Here is an 18476-nt window from a genome sequence, read left to right as displayed (position 1 = left end):
AAACTGCCTCAAATTCATTTTATAAAAGAAGTTGGGCACAAACTAGATATTAGTATAATAATCATCATACAGGCCGGGCACGGTGGCTCAAGCCTGTAATCCCAGCACTTTGGGAGGCCGAGGCGGGTGGATCACAAGGTCAAGAGATCGAGACCATCCTGGTCAACATGGTGAAACTCCGTCTCTACTAAAAATACAAAAAATTAGCTGGGCATGGTGGCGTGTACCTGTAATCCCAGCTACTCAGGAGGCTGAGGCAGGAGAATTGCCTGAACCCAGGAGGCAGAGGTTGCGGTGAGCCGAGATGGCGCCATTGCACTCCAGCCTGGGTAACATGAGTGAAACTCCGTCTCAAAAAAAAAAAAATCATCATCATCATCATACAGTTTAAGAAAAAAAAAAAAAGTCACCAGAATTAAGCTCTTTATTTTTCTTGTTTCAAAGAACGGTGGTACTTTTTATGGTATAGAGTATTTCTGGCACTCAGCATCGCAAAGCGAAGACACAGTCAGAACACACTGAGCTTCAGCATCTCCTATGGAGGCCTGGAAAAGTATTAATTATAGAAAATCCACTGGGGACAGAGGGAAAATGCCAGTGAAGTGAGAACCCCAAATCAAGGCTTGGCTTGATTAGGCTGCTCACTCTTCTCCAATAGGCCATAAATTTTCCCCACTGCACCTTTTGGGCTGTGATCTTTGGGAAAGCCAGGGAGCTCAAGCCAGAGAAAGGCCCATCCCCAGGAAGTACTGTAACTGACTTGGAAGCAAGTCAGAACAGAGAATACACAGTGAGGGTAAGTGTTCAGCAGGTTCCAAATGCCACATAATCTACAAAGGGATGCAACATTCTCCTCCCTACAGTGGAACTCCCCCTGGCCTTCTCAATTAGCTTCAAAGGCCAAGGATCGTTGGCTCATTCATTCATTCAACATATCTTTACTCCTGGCTACTCTGTTTCAGGCCCTATTCTGGGTGCAAAGGACAAAGAGAGGAATCAGATATAGTCCTTACCTCCAGGGAATTCAGAATGTGATAGAAAAAATTATATATTTTTAGATAAGCCATTGTGATTCAAGGTAAAAAGGACACAGTGAGGAGTCAGTCAATGAGTTCACAGCCAAGCAGAGGCCTAGAGGGCACGACATAGACAATAACACATGGCAGCCTATGGTAAGGACCAAAGGGAGGCCCTGACTGGATTCTGGCACCACAGAGACGGATGCATGGCCTACTAGAGAGGCGAATTATGACCTCCTGGAGAAGAATGAGAAGCCCAATCTGGAGAAAGTGAGATATCAATTCCTACTGCCCTGGGGAGGAGGCCGTGCAGCCTCAGGTTGACCTTCGTGGGTCCTTTGGGCTACCCAACAGGCAGAGTGAAAAGCCTCTTATCCATGGCTGAAGCTGCTTCATGTCCTGTGGATAACTGAGGGGAGACTGGTGACTGGGGGAAACAAGTCCAAATTAAGTACCCAGACAACGGCCTGAGGTGAAGAGTGAGAACATGAACACAGCCACTAGGCTGTCGGCAGAAGGCCCCTACCCATGCTTCCTGCACTCTCAGTGTTACGTCACGTGTGCTGGATGGATCCATTCTAAGAGTCCAAGGGACAGGATGGGAGCTCCTGAGGGCCAAGGACCACAAGCCTATGTAGGTAGTCCTCTCTACATGCCTATAGATTATAGGCCTCCCACCCGCTTTCCTCTTTTCTTCACAGCTGTTACCATCTGCCCTATCTTTCCCACTCTACTAATCTGAGGGTGGCTGAAATGGGTTAGAGTACCAGTATCATGGAATAGGTCCCAGGACCCTGAAGGCCTTGGGTAATTGGCACAGAGTTGGAGTGTCTATAGCTGTCTTTGTTGGTCATCTGCAATGTGGACAAATTAAGCCAGCTAAAAGTTGCAGTGTTGAATGAGAACCTTTTCCACAAGCTAAGTGCTGGCCTGTGCAGGTCTCTCTTCCTTCCCACAGGTTTCAGGGAACAGCTCCAGGCTGTTGTCATTTCTTCTTCACAGCAGCTACCACCTACACCATCTCTCTAGCCTAGACCTCACGTCTGTGATACTTCCTCTCTCTTCCTAAGGTGTCAGGATTCTTCTGATCTGTTCTTTTTCTTCACAGCTGCCATCACCTACTCTGTTCCTCTCTCAGGTCCTTATTCTGGACTTCCCCTGTTCCCAATCCCCTTTTCTTACTATTCTTGAACTAGCCCAGAGGCCTGCCCCAGTTAAAGAGTTTTGATGCTAGTCATTAAAGGGAAAAAACATGAGGCAGGGGAAGAAGTTAAGCGAAGGGCAATTTAGAAATAGACCTCTTATGAGTACTGGTATTAGACATCTCTGGGTCACACTGCACAGGATGAAGGTCCCTGCCTTGACTCCCTTCTTGAGTAGTCCTAAAGAAGTCGATATTCTCATTCTTTTCATCCTTTAGCCCTGGTCGTAGGACTTGGACATCCTCCCTATTCCTATCCACTTGCAGTATAGTGTTCAGGAAAGCTTTGCTGAATAAGGAGTTTCTACCACTCAGGAGGAGGCTACCCTTTTAATCCTTTCCCTTTCCCCAATTCCTCCACTTGCCAACTTTAAAGAGGTTTTCCCTGACAATGGGCCTCATATAAGGAAGAAGAGGAAAGTATCTGCATTATTTCACCCAACAGCTGGAAGGGCCTACATGTCATGCTAAATGTAAATATCCTTTAATAGGCAATGGGGACCCACAAATGATTTTGAGCCAAGGAATGGCAGTAGAAAGTATCTTGTATTAGGCACTCAAGAAATATTTAGATAAATGTATACATGAGTGAATAAATTATTGTATACTGGGAAGATTACTTTGGCAAATGTAGGAGAAGGGAAGGGAATTTTTAAGTCACTCTAAGCCATGACTTAAGCAATCGGCTAAAGTAGGTAAAGTTAATCTCCACTTTTATCCTGCAGGATTTTCTCTACCCAACTAGTGTAACTATAACCCCTAGCCTCCTAGGCTATTATTTCATGACTAAGACTTGTTTTCCATGGTCATTATACAACACCAAATATATTTAGTTGATACCAGTTTAAGCATTAGCCTTCTAAAATAGGGCCAAAAAATAAATCTCTCACGACAGAATTTCTGTCACAATAACAGGCTATGGGGAAACAATCTAAGATAGGCACAACCAATGTGGCATCTGAGAGACTCAGCATGGATTAAGTTCAGCACGAAAACCATTAGACAAAAAGCCATCCCTACTTCACAAGTAGTGATTTCCGTGGGTCCACATAAACAGGCCTAATTCTGAGGTTTGGGGGTCCAGAGATCTTCCTAATGGTGAAAATCTTCTCACAGGTAAAGGAGTAGCTGGGGCCAGGACAATATCCTGAGAAAAACCAACTTAAGGGAAATCCAGAAGCCTGAACAAGCCTTGGACAGATGATTCCAGGAGCACTGAAGATGCAACTAAAAAAATTACATCAGCAGCTACCATCACCCCAAGGTATAGCCCAACATCTACAAACCCTCCCAAAAACTATATTTATTTTCTTGAAATTTCTCCCCCTTCTAGCCCCATAAACTGGTAAACTCCTCGAGGGCAGAGACTGTGGGAAATTCTGTCCATTGTTTTAAAGTTCTAATCCATGTCCTTCCCCATCAGGAACCATCCTAACAAGGGAGGCCCTGACTGAATTCTGAACTTCAGCCCATCCTTCACCAAGGTAATACCACCAGAAGCAATACACACTATTATCCAGTACTACTGGCATTGAACTTCTAATTGCTCTCCCTAGAAAATGATACTTTCTGGATGAGGAAGAGAAGGTAAGCAGAACTACAAAGCTGTAGTTTTTCATGAGGTAGGAGATTTCATGATTCTTCTGTTTTGCTCAAATCCTCTAGGACAGAGAGCCTACAGAGCTCTGAGCATGATTAGAAGGGTGTGGATATTTTTCTTATTAAAAATGGAACAAATCATACAGATCTGATCTTCCTTCCTGCCATGACACCTGCTTGTAACCTCACACTTGGATGAGGGGTGATTCATGTGAAAAGATAAGTCCTCTGATTTCCATTTTGGCATCAGAGTCCTTTATGCAGCCAGGACTTACTGATCATGAAGCATGTAGGCATTCTGCTTCTCCTAGGGATGGGAGGATGAGAAATCTTAGAACCAATATTCTCATTTTACAGATGGGAACCTGAGGCCCAGAGGATTTAGGTGACACATCCAAGGTCCAAAAGCAAGCCAGTGGCAGAGCCAGGACCACATTCTTGTCTTCCAACTCCTTGTTCAGTGCTCTTGCCACTGCAGTAACTAAGGCAAATTTTTCATTTTGCTCTTTGGAGGGGGAGAAGAGAAAAAAGGTAGGGAACAGAATATTAAGTTTTTTGATTCTCTGTAGACTTCAGTAGCTTCTGTTAACCTGGCTGTAACTACCACTTCTATCTATGGAAATTGATTCCTAAGTCAATTAATTGCTCTTGAATTGGCTCAGGTTCCTACCAAGGCTGGTGCAGTCCCCCTGCAGGTGGCTTAGGATCTCCCGGTGTGTAAACAGGCGGAAGGCAATCTGCTCACACTCTTGCTTGGTCCCACATTCAAATAAACACCCAAACAAGCCCTCCTCCTCCAGAGCAGCCAGATCAGAGTAGCCACAGGGCCCACAGTGCAAGATCCAGGGGCGAGACCAGCAGGCAGCCTCCAAGGGGGTCTGGTTGAGGTAAATACCTAGGTCAACCCTCCGTTTCCTATTTGTTGGATGTGAGTACAAGAGCCATGATTCTGATGGTGTTCCAGCTTCCTCCTCCAGCCTCAGTGAACTGCCTGGAGAGCTCTGCTGAATGGTGGATGCATCTTTGCTACTAGAGTCCTGGCACCTATGCAGGATCTCCAGTGGCCGGAAACTTACCACACTGCCTTGGCAACCATGCGGGGGCTCACAGAGCTGTCGACTCAGGGCCAGTCTCTGAAAGCCTTCACCATGGTCAGTGCTGAGAGCCTCTGCCCGGCACCTGTTTGGTGTCCGAGCACTGCAATATAGCACAGGGTGACCAGCCCTCCCAGTCACCTCTGCCACTTCGCATTCTACTGTAACCATGGGCCTAATGAGTCTACCATGGTGCCATGTGACCCCTAGGTCATCACTGTAGATCATCAGAGAATGAGGCCTGGTTTTACATGGTAACCGGAAACAAAAGAACCAGGAAGGGATGTAGTAGGTATATGCAGGAACGACCAGTCTCCCTGATTGCAGCTGGATGCCATGACCCGGGCCCACAGCAAATGTAGCCCAGTGCTTCAGCTCTGGGCCAATGACCTCTTCAGTCAAGTCCCTCACCTCACTCCATGAACATCCAGCATCCTGACTGCAGATGAAGCAAAGACGGGCAGCATTCCTGCCTGACACAATCTGTTGACGCTCCGTGACATGGCCCCGCACACAGATGAAGAACAGGAACACACAACCACTCTTCCGCTCCCATATAGGACAGGGGTTCATGGTCCGATGCCCAGGTAGTGTGGCTTCCATCAGTGGCTTCAAGGGCCCCCACTATACAAGGAAGAGAGAGAGAGAATAGGAGTGAGATACTAATAGGAAAACGTGAAGCTCATTAAAAGTACTAGTGTTTTTCTTAAATAAGAAATAAATGATATTAAAATCTATAAAATCATGAAGGCCTGACTACTCACTAAATTCCCAGATATTACAGGATGACTTAAAAAGCTGGAAAGAGACAATGCTAAATATTGTACAAGCTGTCCCCTCTGTCTGGAATGCTCTTCCTCACTTCATCTAGATTTCCAAATCATCCTCCATACCCAACTCAAAAGTCACTTCCTTTATAAAGCCTTCCATGAAACTCACTCTCCTCTTATAATATATTTAGTGCATAACATTGTAACTTTTTGTGACTGTCTTCCTTTCCTAGACTATGAGCGTTTTGAGAGTTTACACTATTAGTTACTAATATTGACTCTCCAGCACCTGGTACATAATAGGAGCTAAATATTTTTACAAGAAAGAAAGATAAAAAATAAAGGAAAGGAAAGAAAGAAAGAAGAAAAGGAAGAAAAGCAAGGCAGACAAATAAGGAAATTTTAGGCAAATAAAGAGAAATTTAGGAAAAATTGTTTTTTTCCTTCCTGTACTACACTGGGAAGGCAATTTATAACTTGTTGAAAACTCAAGCATAGAGTCAGAGACATCTAGTTCAAACCATCCTTTCATCATTTATTTTGACTGTGGGCAAGTTACTTAATCTTATTTTACCTCGATTTCTTCATCAGTTAAATGGAAAATTTAATAACATCCTCACAGAGGAGTTGTTATAAGGATACAAATTAGATAATGCCTAATCAGACATATTGCAAATAAAGAAAGGTCTAATCTCCCTAATATATTTTCAAAATACTAGAAACTGGTAAGAAAATTTCCAGGAATCCAACAGAAATGGGCAAAGGGCAAGATCAGACAGCTCATAGAAAGAGAAAAAAAAAGTCCAACTTCACTTATAAAAGAGAAATACAAATTAAAACTAAACCGACAATGGCCAGGCACAGTAGCTCATGCGGTAATCCCAGCACTTTAAGATAACTTGAGCCCAGGAGTTCGAGACCAGTCTGGGCAACATGGCAAAACCCCACCTCTAAAAATAAAAAAATAAAATAACTAAATTGACGTAGCATTTTACATCTATCAAATTAGCAAAATCATAAAGCTTGACAATACTATGTTAGCAAATGTGAAGAAACTGACACTTTCATATGTGGATTGAAGTGCAAATGGTTCAACCTGTATGTAGGACATATATCAAAATTATAAATACATTTATCTTTTCCCATCATGCCCAATTTTGGGAATTCATCCTAAGATATATCTCTGCTCATCAAATTAAGTATATATAAGATTATTCCAATGCAGCATTGCTTGAAGTGGCAGAACACTACAAACAACCCAAATATTCATCAACAGAGGATGGGTGAAATGAACACGTAATACATGGGGTAAAAAAAAGAAAAAGGAAGATCTTTTTTCCATATATAGTGATATGGAAAGATTTCCATAATCTTTTGTTTGTTTGAGATGGAGTCTCTCTCTCTGCCAACCAGGCCACAGTGAATTCAAGATCTCTGGGACAGTCCATTCCATACCAGAGTGCCCTGAGCACTCTAAACATGCCAGAGATATGTGATCAAGTCAGCTTACTTATTAAGCAGTCTAATTTTGGAGAAGTCAGAAGTTTAGTCATCCTTAATGGCTAAGAGGAGAAAATAATTTGAGCTAGATATATCTAACATATGGTTGACATGAAGGTGGAAGAAACAGTAAATAAAGCATGAAAGCCTTGGAATCTAAGATGATCTAGTAGCTGGAGCAATGGGACATACAAAACAAGCTGAGGCTTGACAGAGATAAAACAAGTTGTGGGTAAAAATTTGCAGAGGTAAAACTAATTAAAGTACAAATGTAGGCTAGGTGCTGTGGCTCACACCTGTAATCCCAATACTTTGGGAGGCCTAGGCACATGGATCACTTGAGGTCAGGAGTTCAAGACTATCCTGGCCAAAATGGTGAAACCCCATCTCTACTAAAAATACAAAAAAATTAGCCAGGCGTGATGGCACTTGCCTGTAGTCCCAGCTACTTGGGAGGTTGAGGCAGGAGAATCACTTTAACCTGGGAGGCAGAGGTTGCAGTGAGCCGAGATCAGGGCACTGCACTCCAGCCTAGGCAACAGAATGAGACTCCATCTTAAAAAAAAAGAAAAATAAGAACAAATGTAATGGCCAAGAAGCATATGAAAATATGTTCAACATCACTAATTAATGGGGAAATGCAACTCAAAACCACGATGAGGTATCACCCTCACACCTATTAGGACAGCTACCACACACATAGACACATGCACATGCACACACACACACCAGAAAATAAGTGTTGGTGAGGAAGTGTAAAACTAGAACTGTTGTGTACTGTTGGTAGGAATATAGAATAGTGCAGCCACTATGGAAAATGGTATGGCAGTTTCTCATTACATATAAAATTACTATATGATCCAGAAATTCCACTCTGTGTTTATGTCCAAAAGAATTGAAAGCAAGGTCTCAAAGAGATATTTTCACACCCTAATTCATAGCAATGTTATTCACAATAGCCAACAGGGAAAAGCAACCAAAGTATCCATCAAGAGATGAATGGAACCCGGGAAACATATTGATACCCCATCTCTACAAAAAATATTAATAATAAATTAGTTGGGTGTGGTGGCGCTTGTAGTCCCAGCTACTCAGGGGGCTGAGGATTGCTTGAGTCAAGGAGTTTGAGGTTGCAGAGCCATGATCATGCCACTGCACTCCAGCCTGGGCAATAAAGTGAGACCCTGCCTCAAAAAAAAAAAAAAAAAAAAGAATAAATAAACAAAATATATGGTATATACATACAATGATATATTTTTCAGCCTTAAATAGGAAGGAAATTCTGATACATGCTACAATATGGATGAAACTTGAGGAGATTATATAAGAGAAACAGCCATCACAAAAAGACAAACACTATACAATTCCACTTATATGACATATCTAGAGTAGTCAAACTTATAGAAAAAGAAAGTAGATTAGTGGTTGCCAGAGACCGAGGAGGAAGATTTAATGGGCATAGAATTTCAGTTTTGAAAATAAAAAGTTCTGCAGATTGGTTACGCAACAATTTGAATATTCCTGGCACTACTGAACTATACACTTAAAAATGGTTAAGATGGTAAAATTTATGTTAGATGTATTTAACTACAATTAATTTCTTTAAAAAGAACAACGAATGTGAAAAAGACTTGGAGGTTTTAGCTGACCATCTACTCAACATTAGTCAACTGTGCTATGCAGCTACCAAGAAAGTGCTATTTTACCTTCAACTGCATTACAAGGATACAAGATAGGATAGCTCACCTCATTACTGAGCTGGTCAGTCTACCCTTGGAGTCCTAAGTTCAATTCTGAGCATCCTACTTTAAAAAAGGACACTGCCATCTCAGACTAGATCCCAAGGACAGTAATCACAATTTTCAAGGGACCAGAAACCAAATCAGGGCTGTGTCCTAAGAAGTGACAGAAAGAACTAAAGCTTTTTAGCTCAGAAACAGAATGCTCAGAGGACATGAATACAGCTTTCAGGTACTTCTAAGAGTAGTTCTCTGAAAAAGAGATTTTATCTATATGCTATATAGATTGCCCCAGAAAGCAGGACAAAACCAGTGGGTAATTATAGAGAAGTAGAGATCATCTCATTCACACACAAAAAAACAGCTGCCACAGCATTCAGGTGCTTATTTGTAGAGTTGTGCAAGGAGACCCTTAATGGAAGATGACTAATGTCGAGTTCTTACTGTGTAATAACTATTTTAATTACATGTTGCAGATGATGAAACAGAGAAGAGTCAAGTATCCAAGGTCACAAAGTCAATAAATAGCAGGTCTTGACTGACTCCAAAGCCATGCTGTTAACCAGTAAGATTTTAGTAGCTACCAATAGAATACAGATTTCTATATTGGGAAAGAAATTGGGCTCATGAGTCTTCTAACTTCAAGATTCTACAACGAAATAAATAAGAGAATGAAATAAAGAGAGAATGAGTTAAAGTGGACATGTTTGTGAATATGTGTGACTACTGAGTAGTAAAGTTATGTAACCAGTATGGTCTGATAAAAAAATGCTTGCTGGGCTCAGTGGCACCTGCCTGTAGTAATGGCTACTCAGGAGGCTTAGACAAGAAGATTGCTTGAGGCCAGGAGTTTGAGGCTGTAGTATGCAACGATCATGCCTGTGAATAGCCACTACACTCCCACCTGGGAAACACAGAGCAGCCTCATCTCTAGAAAGACAGGCAGGCAAACAGACCGATAGTTAAAATTTAAAAGGCTGGGCATCTGTAGTCCTAGCTACTCAGGAGTGGTGTATACCTGTAGTCCTAGCTACTCGGGAGGCTAAGACAGGAAAGTTGCTTGAGCTAGGGGTTCAGGTCAATGCTCATTTATCACTCAAAAATCCTAGGGCCCTCAAGAACTATCCTAAATCTACTCTGCCAGTGCTCTACAATAAAAACAAAGCCTGGATGAAGCACTTTTGTTTACAGCCACCTGTTGAGACCTACTGCTCAGGAAAAAGATTCCTTTCAAAATATTACTGGTCAATGACAACGCACCTTGTCATCCCAGAGCTCTGATGGAGATGTATGAGGAGATTAATGTTGTTTTCATGCTCACTAATACAACAGCCATTCTGCAGCCCATGGATCAAGGAGTCATTCAACTTCCAAGATTCACTATTTAAGAAATACATTTCATAGACCATAGCTGCCATAGATAGTGATTCCTCTGATGAATCTGGTCAAAGTAAACTGAAAGCCTTCTGGAAAAATTTCACTAGTCCAGATGACATTCAGACAATTCATGATTCATGGGAGGTCATAATATCAACATTAAGAGAAAATGAGAAGTTGATTCCGACACTCATGGATGACTTTGAGGGGTTCAAGACTTCAGTAGAGGAAGTAACTGCAGATATGGTGGAAACAGCAAGAGAATTAGAAGTGGAGCCTAAAGATGTGACTAAATTGCTGCAATCTTATGATAAAATGTGAACAAATGAGTTGCTTCTTATAGATGAGAAAGAAAGTGGTTTCTTGAGATGGAATCTACTTCTGATGAAGATGCTGTAAACACTGTCAAAATGTCAACAAAGGATTTTAAATATTACATCAACTTAGTTGATAAAGCAGCAGCAAGGTTTAAGAGGATTCATTTCAATGTTGAAAGAAGTTCTACTATGGGAAAAATGCTATCAAATTCTGTAGCATTGTATGCTACAGATAAATCTTTTGTGAAAGGAAGAGTCAACTGTTTCAGCAAACTTCATTGTTGTCTTATTTCTTGTTGGGAGGAGACAGGGTATTGCTCTGTCCTCCAGGCTGGAGTGCAGTGGCACAATCACAGCTCACTACAGACTTGAATTCCTGGGGTCAAGAGTTCAAGTTGAAGTCAGCCTCCCGAGTAGCTGGGACTACAGGTGTGTGCCACTACACCCACCTAATGTTTTTTATTTTTATTAGAGGTAAAGTCTTGCTATGTTGCCCAGGCTGGTCTTGAACTCCTGAGCTCAAGAAATCCTCCCACTTTGGCCTCTCAAAGTTCTGTGCCCAGACTGTTGTCTTATTTTAAGAAATTACTTATGTGAATAGGAAATCTTCTACAAAATAATAATAATTACCCAGTCATCCCAGTCTTCAGCAACCACTACCCTGATAAGTCAGCAGCCACCAACATCAGGGCAAAACCCACTCCAGCAAAAAGACTTACTAGCCAAGGGTTCAAATAATCATTACTTTTCAGCAATATTTTTAAATTAAGGTGTATACTTTTTTTAAAGACATAATGCTACTGCACACTTAACAGACTACACTATATATAAACATAACTTTTATATGCACTGGGGAACCAAAAAATTCATGTGACTTGTTTTATTGTGACAGTCACTTTATTGCGGTCATCTGGAACCAAATCCACAATATCTCTGAGGTATGCCTATTTGGAGTCTGAAATAACCCTGTAGCTTCCAGGCCAAAGAACTGCAACCATTCTTTCCTCACTAAAAATACAGTAAAAATGTTCTTTTACTCAAGAGGAAGGGCTCCAACTCCAGTTCTGCCACTTATTAGATGTGCGGCCAAAACAAGTGACCTTAATTCTCAGTCCTGGTTACCTCCTGCAAAATGGGGATAATAAAATGTGTCTCACATAAAGCTTTTAGTAATATAAGTATGGTTGTTACTGGTATCCCTCCAGCATCTGCTAAATGTGGTCCTGAGCAAGTTACTTACCTCTTGGAGCACCAGGATCGTCCATCAGCAAAATTGGACTACCAGTGCTTACTTCCCTGGGTGATTTATGAGGATTAAAGGGAATATAAATAAAAAGCACATCACACGCTGGCTGAATCTAAATAACTGTGGAGGTCTCTGGAGTCAGTGACTGAGTTTGAAGCCAGCTTCTACTGCTGTATTATAGCTATATAACCTTGAGCAAATGGCAACCTAAGTCTCAGTTTCCTTGTCTGTAAAATATGACTGGCAACAGTACCTACGACATAGAGTGGCTGTGAGGATTCAATGTGCCCCTGGCACACAATAAGCACTCAGTGAGAGCCATTATTTTTGCTGTTTTTTCCACCTCTGCTCCCCACACAGAGCTTTCCTATACTGATAAGAAAAGGCTCTGTTCTTCAGATCTTGAAGAACTCTGAGCTCTGTAGAGAGAGACTGAGGCCCAGACTCAGATCTGGGACGAGGAGTCACCTGTACCAAGTGCCCAATCCTCAACCCTCGCCTCAGCACCAGGTGGAGAGCATCCTCATCCCTGCTCGTGGAACGCTTCTCTGCAAAGGCCAGGAAGGTGTAGGTGGTGGGTATGTAGAGCAGGGCTGGGATCCGGTAGGTAATTCCTCCGTCATCTTCCTGCTGGAACAGAGGGCTGTTGAAGGAGCATGTTGTCACTTCTTCCATTACCTCTGCAAGGATAGAAGGCAGCTCAATGTGGATCTATACCCAGATGCTGGCCCGCATATAAATTCTGCCTCATCATTTCACGTTTGGAGAGCAAAGAGGAGGCACAGACATATTCAAATGTTTATTTATACAAGGATAACATATGCTCTCAATAGCACAAAGCAAGCAATATACATTCTCACTTAACAAATGAGAATTTTGTTAACTCCAGACCCTGTGGGAATCCTATGTGGCCTGTGTCAAGTATGTATCTTGGAGCAGAGAGGTTTTGCATTTGTTTCTGCCAAGCATCCAGGGGTACTACCAGCTTGAGCTAGTTTTTAATGTCAACTTCTTGGCATGGAGTTTCTAGGCCATTTGGGTATCTGCATGAGTGAATGTCTGTGGTTAAGAATTTTCTGGGAAAACTTTTTTTCTGTATGAGAGCCTAAGATAAAAGGCAATCTTCTTCATCTTCTCTCTGTGTCAATAGGGAGATATTTTTTTTTCCTAGTTGCTCTGGCTTGATATTTGTTCCCTCTAAAACTCATGTTGAAACTTAATCCCCAGTATGACAGTGTTGAGAGGTGGGGCCTCTAAGAGGTGATTGGGTTATGAGGGCTCTGTCCTCATGAATTGATGAATGGATTAATGTGTTATCATGGGAGTTGCATTAGGGGCTTTATAAGAGGAAAACTAGAGACCTGAGCTAGCATAGTCAGCCTCCTGTGCCGCCTCCGGACTCTGCAGAGTCCCCACCAGCAAGAAAGCCCTCACCAGATGTGGCCTCTGGACCTTGGATTTCTCAACTATAAGAAATTTATTTTCTTTATAAATTATCCAGTTTCAGGTATTCTGTTATAAGCAACAGAAAATGAATGAAGATACTAGTCTACCCTACCAGAAGGTATACACCCTCCACAGGGTGCAGATTTTCAAGGGACCTAGTTTGATGTGAGGATTTCACATGCCATTCATCTGTCAAAAACTAGAATTTAACCCATGCAGACCTGTAGCTTCATTTGGTATAACAACAAGCCTATTAAAGTCCAAGTTTCTAGGTGAGACATACAGTATAGCTGAGGGCAGATTAAGGAGCTAACCACTCTGGTTTTCAGTTCACTCTCAGTTTCTAGGTCCCTCGAGATTTCTTACTTTCTCACAAATTCAGCTATAAAGGCTTTGTTATATTTTCTTCTTCTTTTTTTCTTTTGAGACAGAGTTTCACTCTTGTTGCCCAGGCTTGAGTGCAATGGCATGTGCTCAGCTCACTGCAACCTCTACCTCCTGGGTTCAAGCAATTCTCCTGCCTCAGTCTCCCAAGTGGCTGGGATTGCATGTGCCCACCACCACGCCTGGTTAATTTTTTGCATTTTTAGTAGAGACAGGGTTTCACCATGTTGGCCAGGCTGGTCTCGAACTCTTGACCTCAGGTGATCCACCTGCCTCAGCCTCCCAAAGTGCTGGGATTACAAGCATGAGCCACCGTGCCCAGCTGGCTTTGTTATATTTTATCCACCATTTTACAGGTTGGCTAGCCTGCCATAACGTTCACAATGGAATCTCTAAGTATTATTAAAGAAAACTAGGTGTTCCACTTCTCAGAGGCCCAAAAGGGGAATCAAGCCAGACAGAAAAAAAACCAGCCTTTACTTTTTCCTGCAGCCATCTGTCATCCAAACCCAATCTTACAAATCATTTGTAAGTATTATCAGGCTGTAAGAACGACTTATTCAATAAATATTTCTAGGTGCCTCCTCTGTGTCAGGCCCTAAAACAGGTGCTGAGAAGACAGAGAAGGATCAGAGGTTTCTGCTCTCAAGAAACCCAATCCAAGTGAGAGAAACAGACATACACATGGACAATTATAATATGATGTAACACGTGCTACTTTAGAAATAAACACAACAGCAAGTAGAAAATCAGAAAAGTGGCAACTGTCCAGGTTAAGGCACCAGAGAAGGATTTTTGGAGAGAATAATGATTGAGCCAAAAGAGCTCCTGCCTCATATAGTCACATGCTCTGCCTGGAACACTGTTTCAGATAGCCGCATAACACTCCCTCACCTTCTTCAGCTCTGCTCAAACATCATCCAATCAGTAAGGTTTCTCTGTCAACTTCTTTGCCCCAGCCTATCCTCTTTCCCTGCTCTATTCACCACACCACTTATCACACTCTGATATGTCCTATGTTACATTTGTTTAATACATACTACAAAATGGAAGCTCCAGAAAGGGCAAGAGTATGTCTGTTTTCTTATTGCTCCACCATGACACCTAGAACCATGCCTAGTACATAATAGGCACTCAATAAATTTTTGTTGAATGATTGAATGAATGGGTGAGCTGGATATTAGAATAAACAGTGGGTTAGCCAACTGAGAATGAAAAGGAGAAGGGCAGAGGACGAGGATGTGAAAAGTCTATAGGTGACAGAAAACACAGTGAGTTGTGGGGACTCTCAGAAGTTTAGTGTGACTACAGTAAGGTGGAGTAAAGGGATGGGGCAGAGGTGGGACTGAAGGGGTCAGCACAGCCCAGATTCTGGGAGGCTTAGATACCTTATTAAGGTGTTTATTCCACAGATGGAAGACCACTCAAGAGTTTTTGACAGAGGAATGGCATGATGATTTTAGACCAATCTTTTGGCCGCTTTTGGGGCAATGAACTATATGGCAAAGTTGCACTGCATTTGGCCTCAGCCTCCTAGTGTCAATCAGGACAAACTTCTATCAATAGCATATGGATATTTAGTCATTTGTTCCTAACTTAAAGAAGGGAAAATAACTATGGCTCAGTATCATGAGGGGAATTGGGGGAGTGGCCTTGCTCAGTCCAGAAGAAAAGCCTCCCTTCATTTCAGTCCCAGGCTCTCAACAGCAGAATCAAAAAATAGGCAAGGGCAGACTATCTTCTCACCCAATACTAGAGCACACTTCTCTCCCCTCAGTTTAGGTTCTCCTCCCTGAGAGGGTGAGGCTTTGTTCTAAGCAAATAATCTGTCTCTGAGCCAGGCTGGTGTAATGGTTGAGAACACAGGACTTGGACCAGGCCAGGACTATGTGACCTTGGGCATGTTATTCAGCTTCTCTATATTTCAGGATCCTCGCCTATACAATTCAGGAGAGTAGCTGATAGAAATAAATTAAAATGCTTAATTACAGTGGCTATTACAAAGCCTATGACATAGTATGAGTACAATATATGATAGTTACTAAACTACCAATTATTGTATATTCTGGTTTAATTCCTTGAATCCTGCAGATAACAATGACGGTAATAACAATTATAACTCCCTTTCTTAAAAACATTTAAATCCCTCTTTACTGCTGAAAGTGATCATACTTTTAACACTTTCATTACAAGTTAAACCAACATTATCATCAGTCAACATGTGACTATTAGTTAAATCTAAACAGGAATTCTCCCAGTGATAAGAAGAACGGAGCACAGGATAGGCATGGGGTGGGACAGGACTCAACAGGAAAGGAAGAGGCTGAGTGCAGTGGCTCACACCTGGCCTGTAATCCCAGCACTTCGCGAGGCTGATGCAGGCCAATCACTTGAGGTCAGATGTTCGAGACCAGCCTGGCCAACATGGTGATACCCCGTCTCTACTAAAAATACAAAAAAAAAAAAAAAAAAAAAATTAGCCGGGTGCAGTGACATGTGCCTGTAATCCCAGCTATTTGGGAGGCTGAGGCAGGAGAATCACTTAAACCTGGAGGCAGAGGGTGCAGTGAACTGAGATAGCATCACTGCACTCCAGTTTGGGCGACATGGCAAGACTCCATCTCAAAAAAAAAAGAAAAGAAAAGAAAAAAGAAAGGGAGAGAAAATGGAGAAATCACCAAAGGAGAAGCACAACTTGACACATGGGCTAGATTCATGTCTCAGCTCTGTTTCTTGCTGCATGAGGTTTTGATGGTTACTTCTAGGTCTTGGATTCCTTGCTTGTAAACTATGGATAATAATACCTACCTAAGCAGATCAATATGAAGAACCACTCAAAAGTGCTTTATAAATTTTAAAGTGCTGTTTTAATAGGTTTTTTAATTATAAATATTGATGTCTTCACAATTTCACTTATGCTTTATTATCACCATAACAATTAGAGACATTAATTTTTATAATTATGCTAATCGTGTTGAAGACAGAAGTAACATAGATGGTAATTCTAGCATTGCGACCCAAACTATTAAGTAACACAGATGGTAATTCTGGCATTGCTACCCAAACTATTTCACACAAATCAGCTCCTGGAAAATGGGGATACTAAAGAATTAGATATGGGCCTGCTCTGGGGGTCATTTAAGCACAGAATTCAAATAATTGCTGCTTGAATATAATCACTTTCCCATCAAGTCCTCCCTGCTTTCTTACTGGGAGAGAGTATAACGTAGCATGGACTCTGAAGTTTGACTTGGCAAGTCACTTTACCTCTGAGCTTCAGTTTCATCACTTATAAAACGGAAATAAAACCGTCTACTTCTCTGACTATAATAATGTAATTCCACAGCCCCCCAATTAACCCAATGAGCCTCTAGTGAGTCCCAGAAGGAGATCTCCCTGTCTCATTTATTCACTCCTAACAACTAATATTTAAGGACCACTTACCACGTGTCAGACCTTTGAAGGTGTGTACTCTAAACCCTCTCATGGTATAGATGGGAAAACTCGGGCCCGGAATGGGGGCAAAGCTTACTGAACATCACCCCACAGTAAAATCTGGACCAAGACCCCAGGTCTCCTAAGTTCGAACTGAAGCTCAGGGCTCCTTCTGCCACCCACAGACCTCTGGTAAGAAGGGTGTTTCCGGCCTCAGTTCCCTTTCATCTCTGCAATGATAATTCTGAGGTTTCAGTTCGGCTTCAGTGAGAACGATTAAAAAATAGGGCTAGCCAAGAATACTCTGGCCAGGTCAGATCCTAGTCGACTGGGTGGCTCTGTCTCAATATTCCAAGTCTGGATTTCCCAAGCGCAGATGGTCTTGTTCGACCTGTCCCCACAGTTGAATCCTCCTCAGGGAGCTCCCCTGTCTCCCAAACCCGCTCACCTGCACTGGACCCCGGCTCCTCCATCTCCGTCGGGGCAGAGCTGGGCGCCGGGGGCTCTTCCATGGGACTTGGGGGCAGGTCCCCAGGTCTCATTCGCCGAAGCCCGGGCGAGACACTGGCCCCAAGGCTGAGGAGACGGAGACACAGGAAGACAGACACAGAGAAACAGCAGAGACGGAGGACACGGAGACAAGCCCCGAGAAACGAAGAGCGGCCAACAGCCGGAAAGAGGCAGCGGCAAACGAAGGAGGCGGGCGCAGGCTTGCAGCCCGGGGCAGTTGGGGCCAACCGCGGGCCTCCTCCGCGAGCCCGCCCCGTCCCGCCCCCTCGGCGCCGCTCCTCCCTCCTGCCCACAGTTCGGTCCCCACCACGGCGTGGGACCCGCACCAACTCCACCCTCGCCAGCTCAGCTCAAGCCCTGCACCCACCTCTGTTCCCAACCGCGACTGCCTCTCTTCAGTCCCATAGCCTCGATCTCTTATATGTGTTGGTGTGTAGCTCGGTATCACCACCTAAAACTTCCCCGGACAGCCTGAGAGTTGAGCGAAGGTTCCGGGTCTCAGAGAGTACAGAAAGAACTGGGGGTCCAGAGCATTAGCTACCCTCCTTGCAAAATATGAAAATGAAAATATATTCATATATATAATCTATGTGTGTGTAACACACATTTACATACATATATTTGTCACATAGCACAGAGTCCATTCTTCTGTTTCACCGTACTGGAGTCTAAGCCCCCCTCTCCCCAACGAAAGAGGAAAGGACTGATCTAAGGTCACTTTTTATCTGGGACTAAGTACAACATAAAGGAAATAGGCTGAGCCTGGTGGCTCATGCCTGCAATCTCAGCACTTTGGGAGGATGCCCTGAGCCCTGGAGTTAGAGGCTGTGGTGAGCTGT

General features: G+C 42.9%; 1 protein-coding gene across 1 annotated transcript; it reads right to left on the bottom strand.

Moving 5' to 3' along the window:
• Positions 1-406: 406 nt before the first annotated feature.
• On the bottom strand, positions 407-18476 carry NEU3 (neuraminidase 3). Its single transcript, XM_032259074.1, is given in 6 exon segments — positions 407-5537; positions 12331-12542; positions 17576-17890; positions 17893-18061; positions 18063-18141; positions 18143-18476. Coding segments are annotated over 6 exon segments (1884 nt in total). The 5' UTR covers positions 18172-18476; the 3' UTR covers positions 407-4457.

Source organism: Sapajus apella, unplaced genomic scaffold (genome assembly GCF_009761245.1).
Source record: "Sapajus apella isolate SASKATOON/1434 unplaced genomic scaffold, GSC_monkey_1.0 scaffold106, whole genome shotgun sequence".
Classification (NCBI taxonomy): Eukaryota; Metazoa; Chordata; class Mammalia; order Primates; family Cebidae; genus Sapajus; species Sapajus apella.
This window is presented reverse-complemented; position numbering and strand designations above follow the sequence as displayed.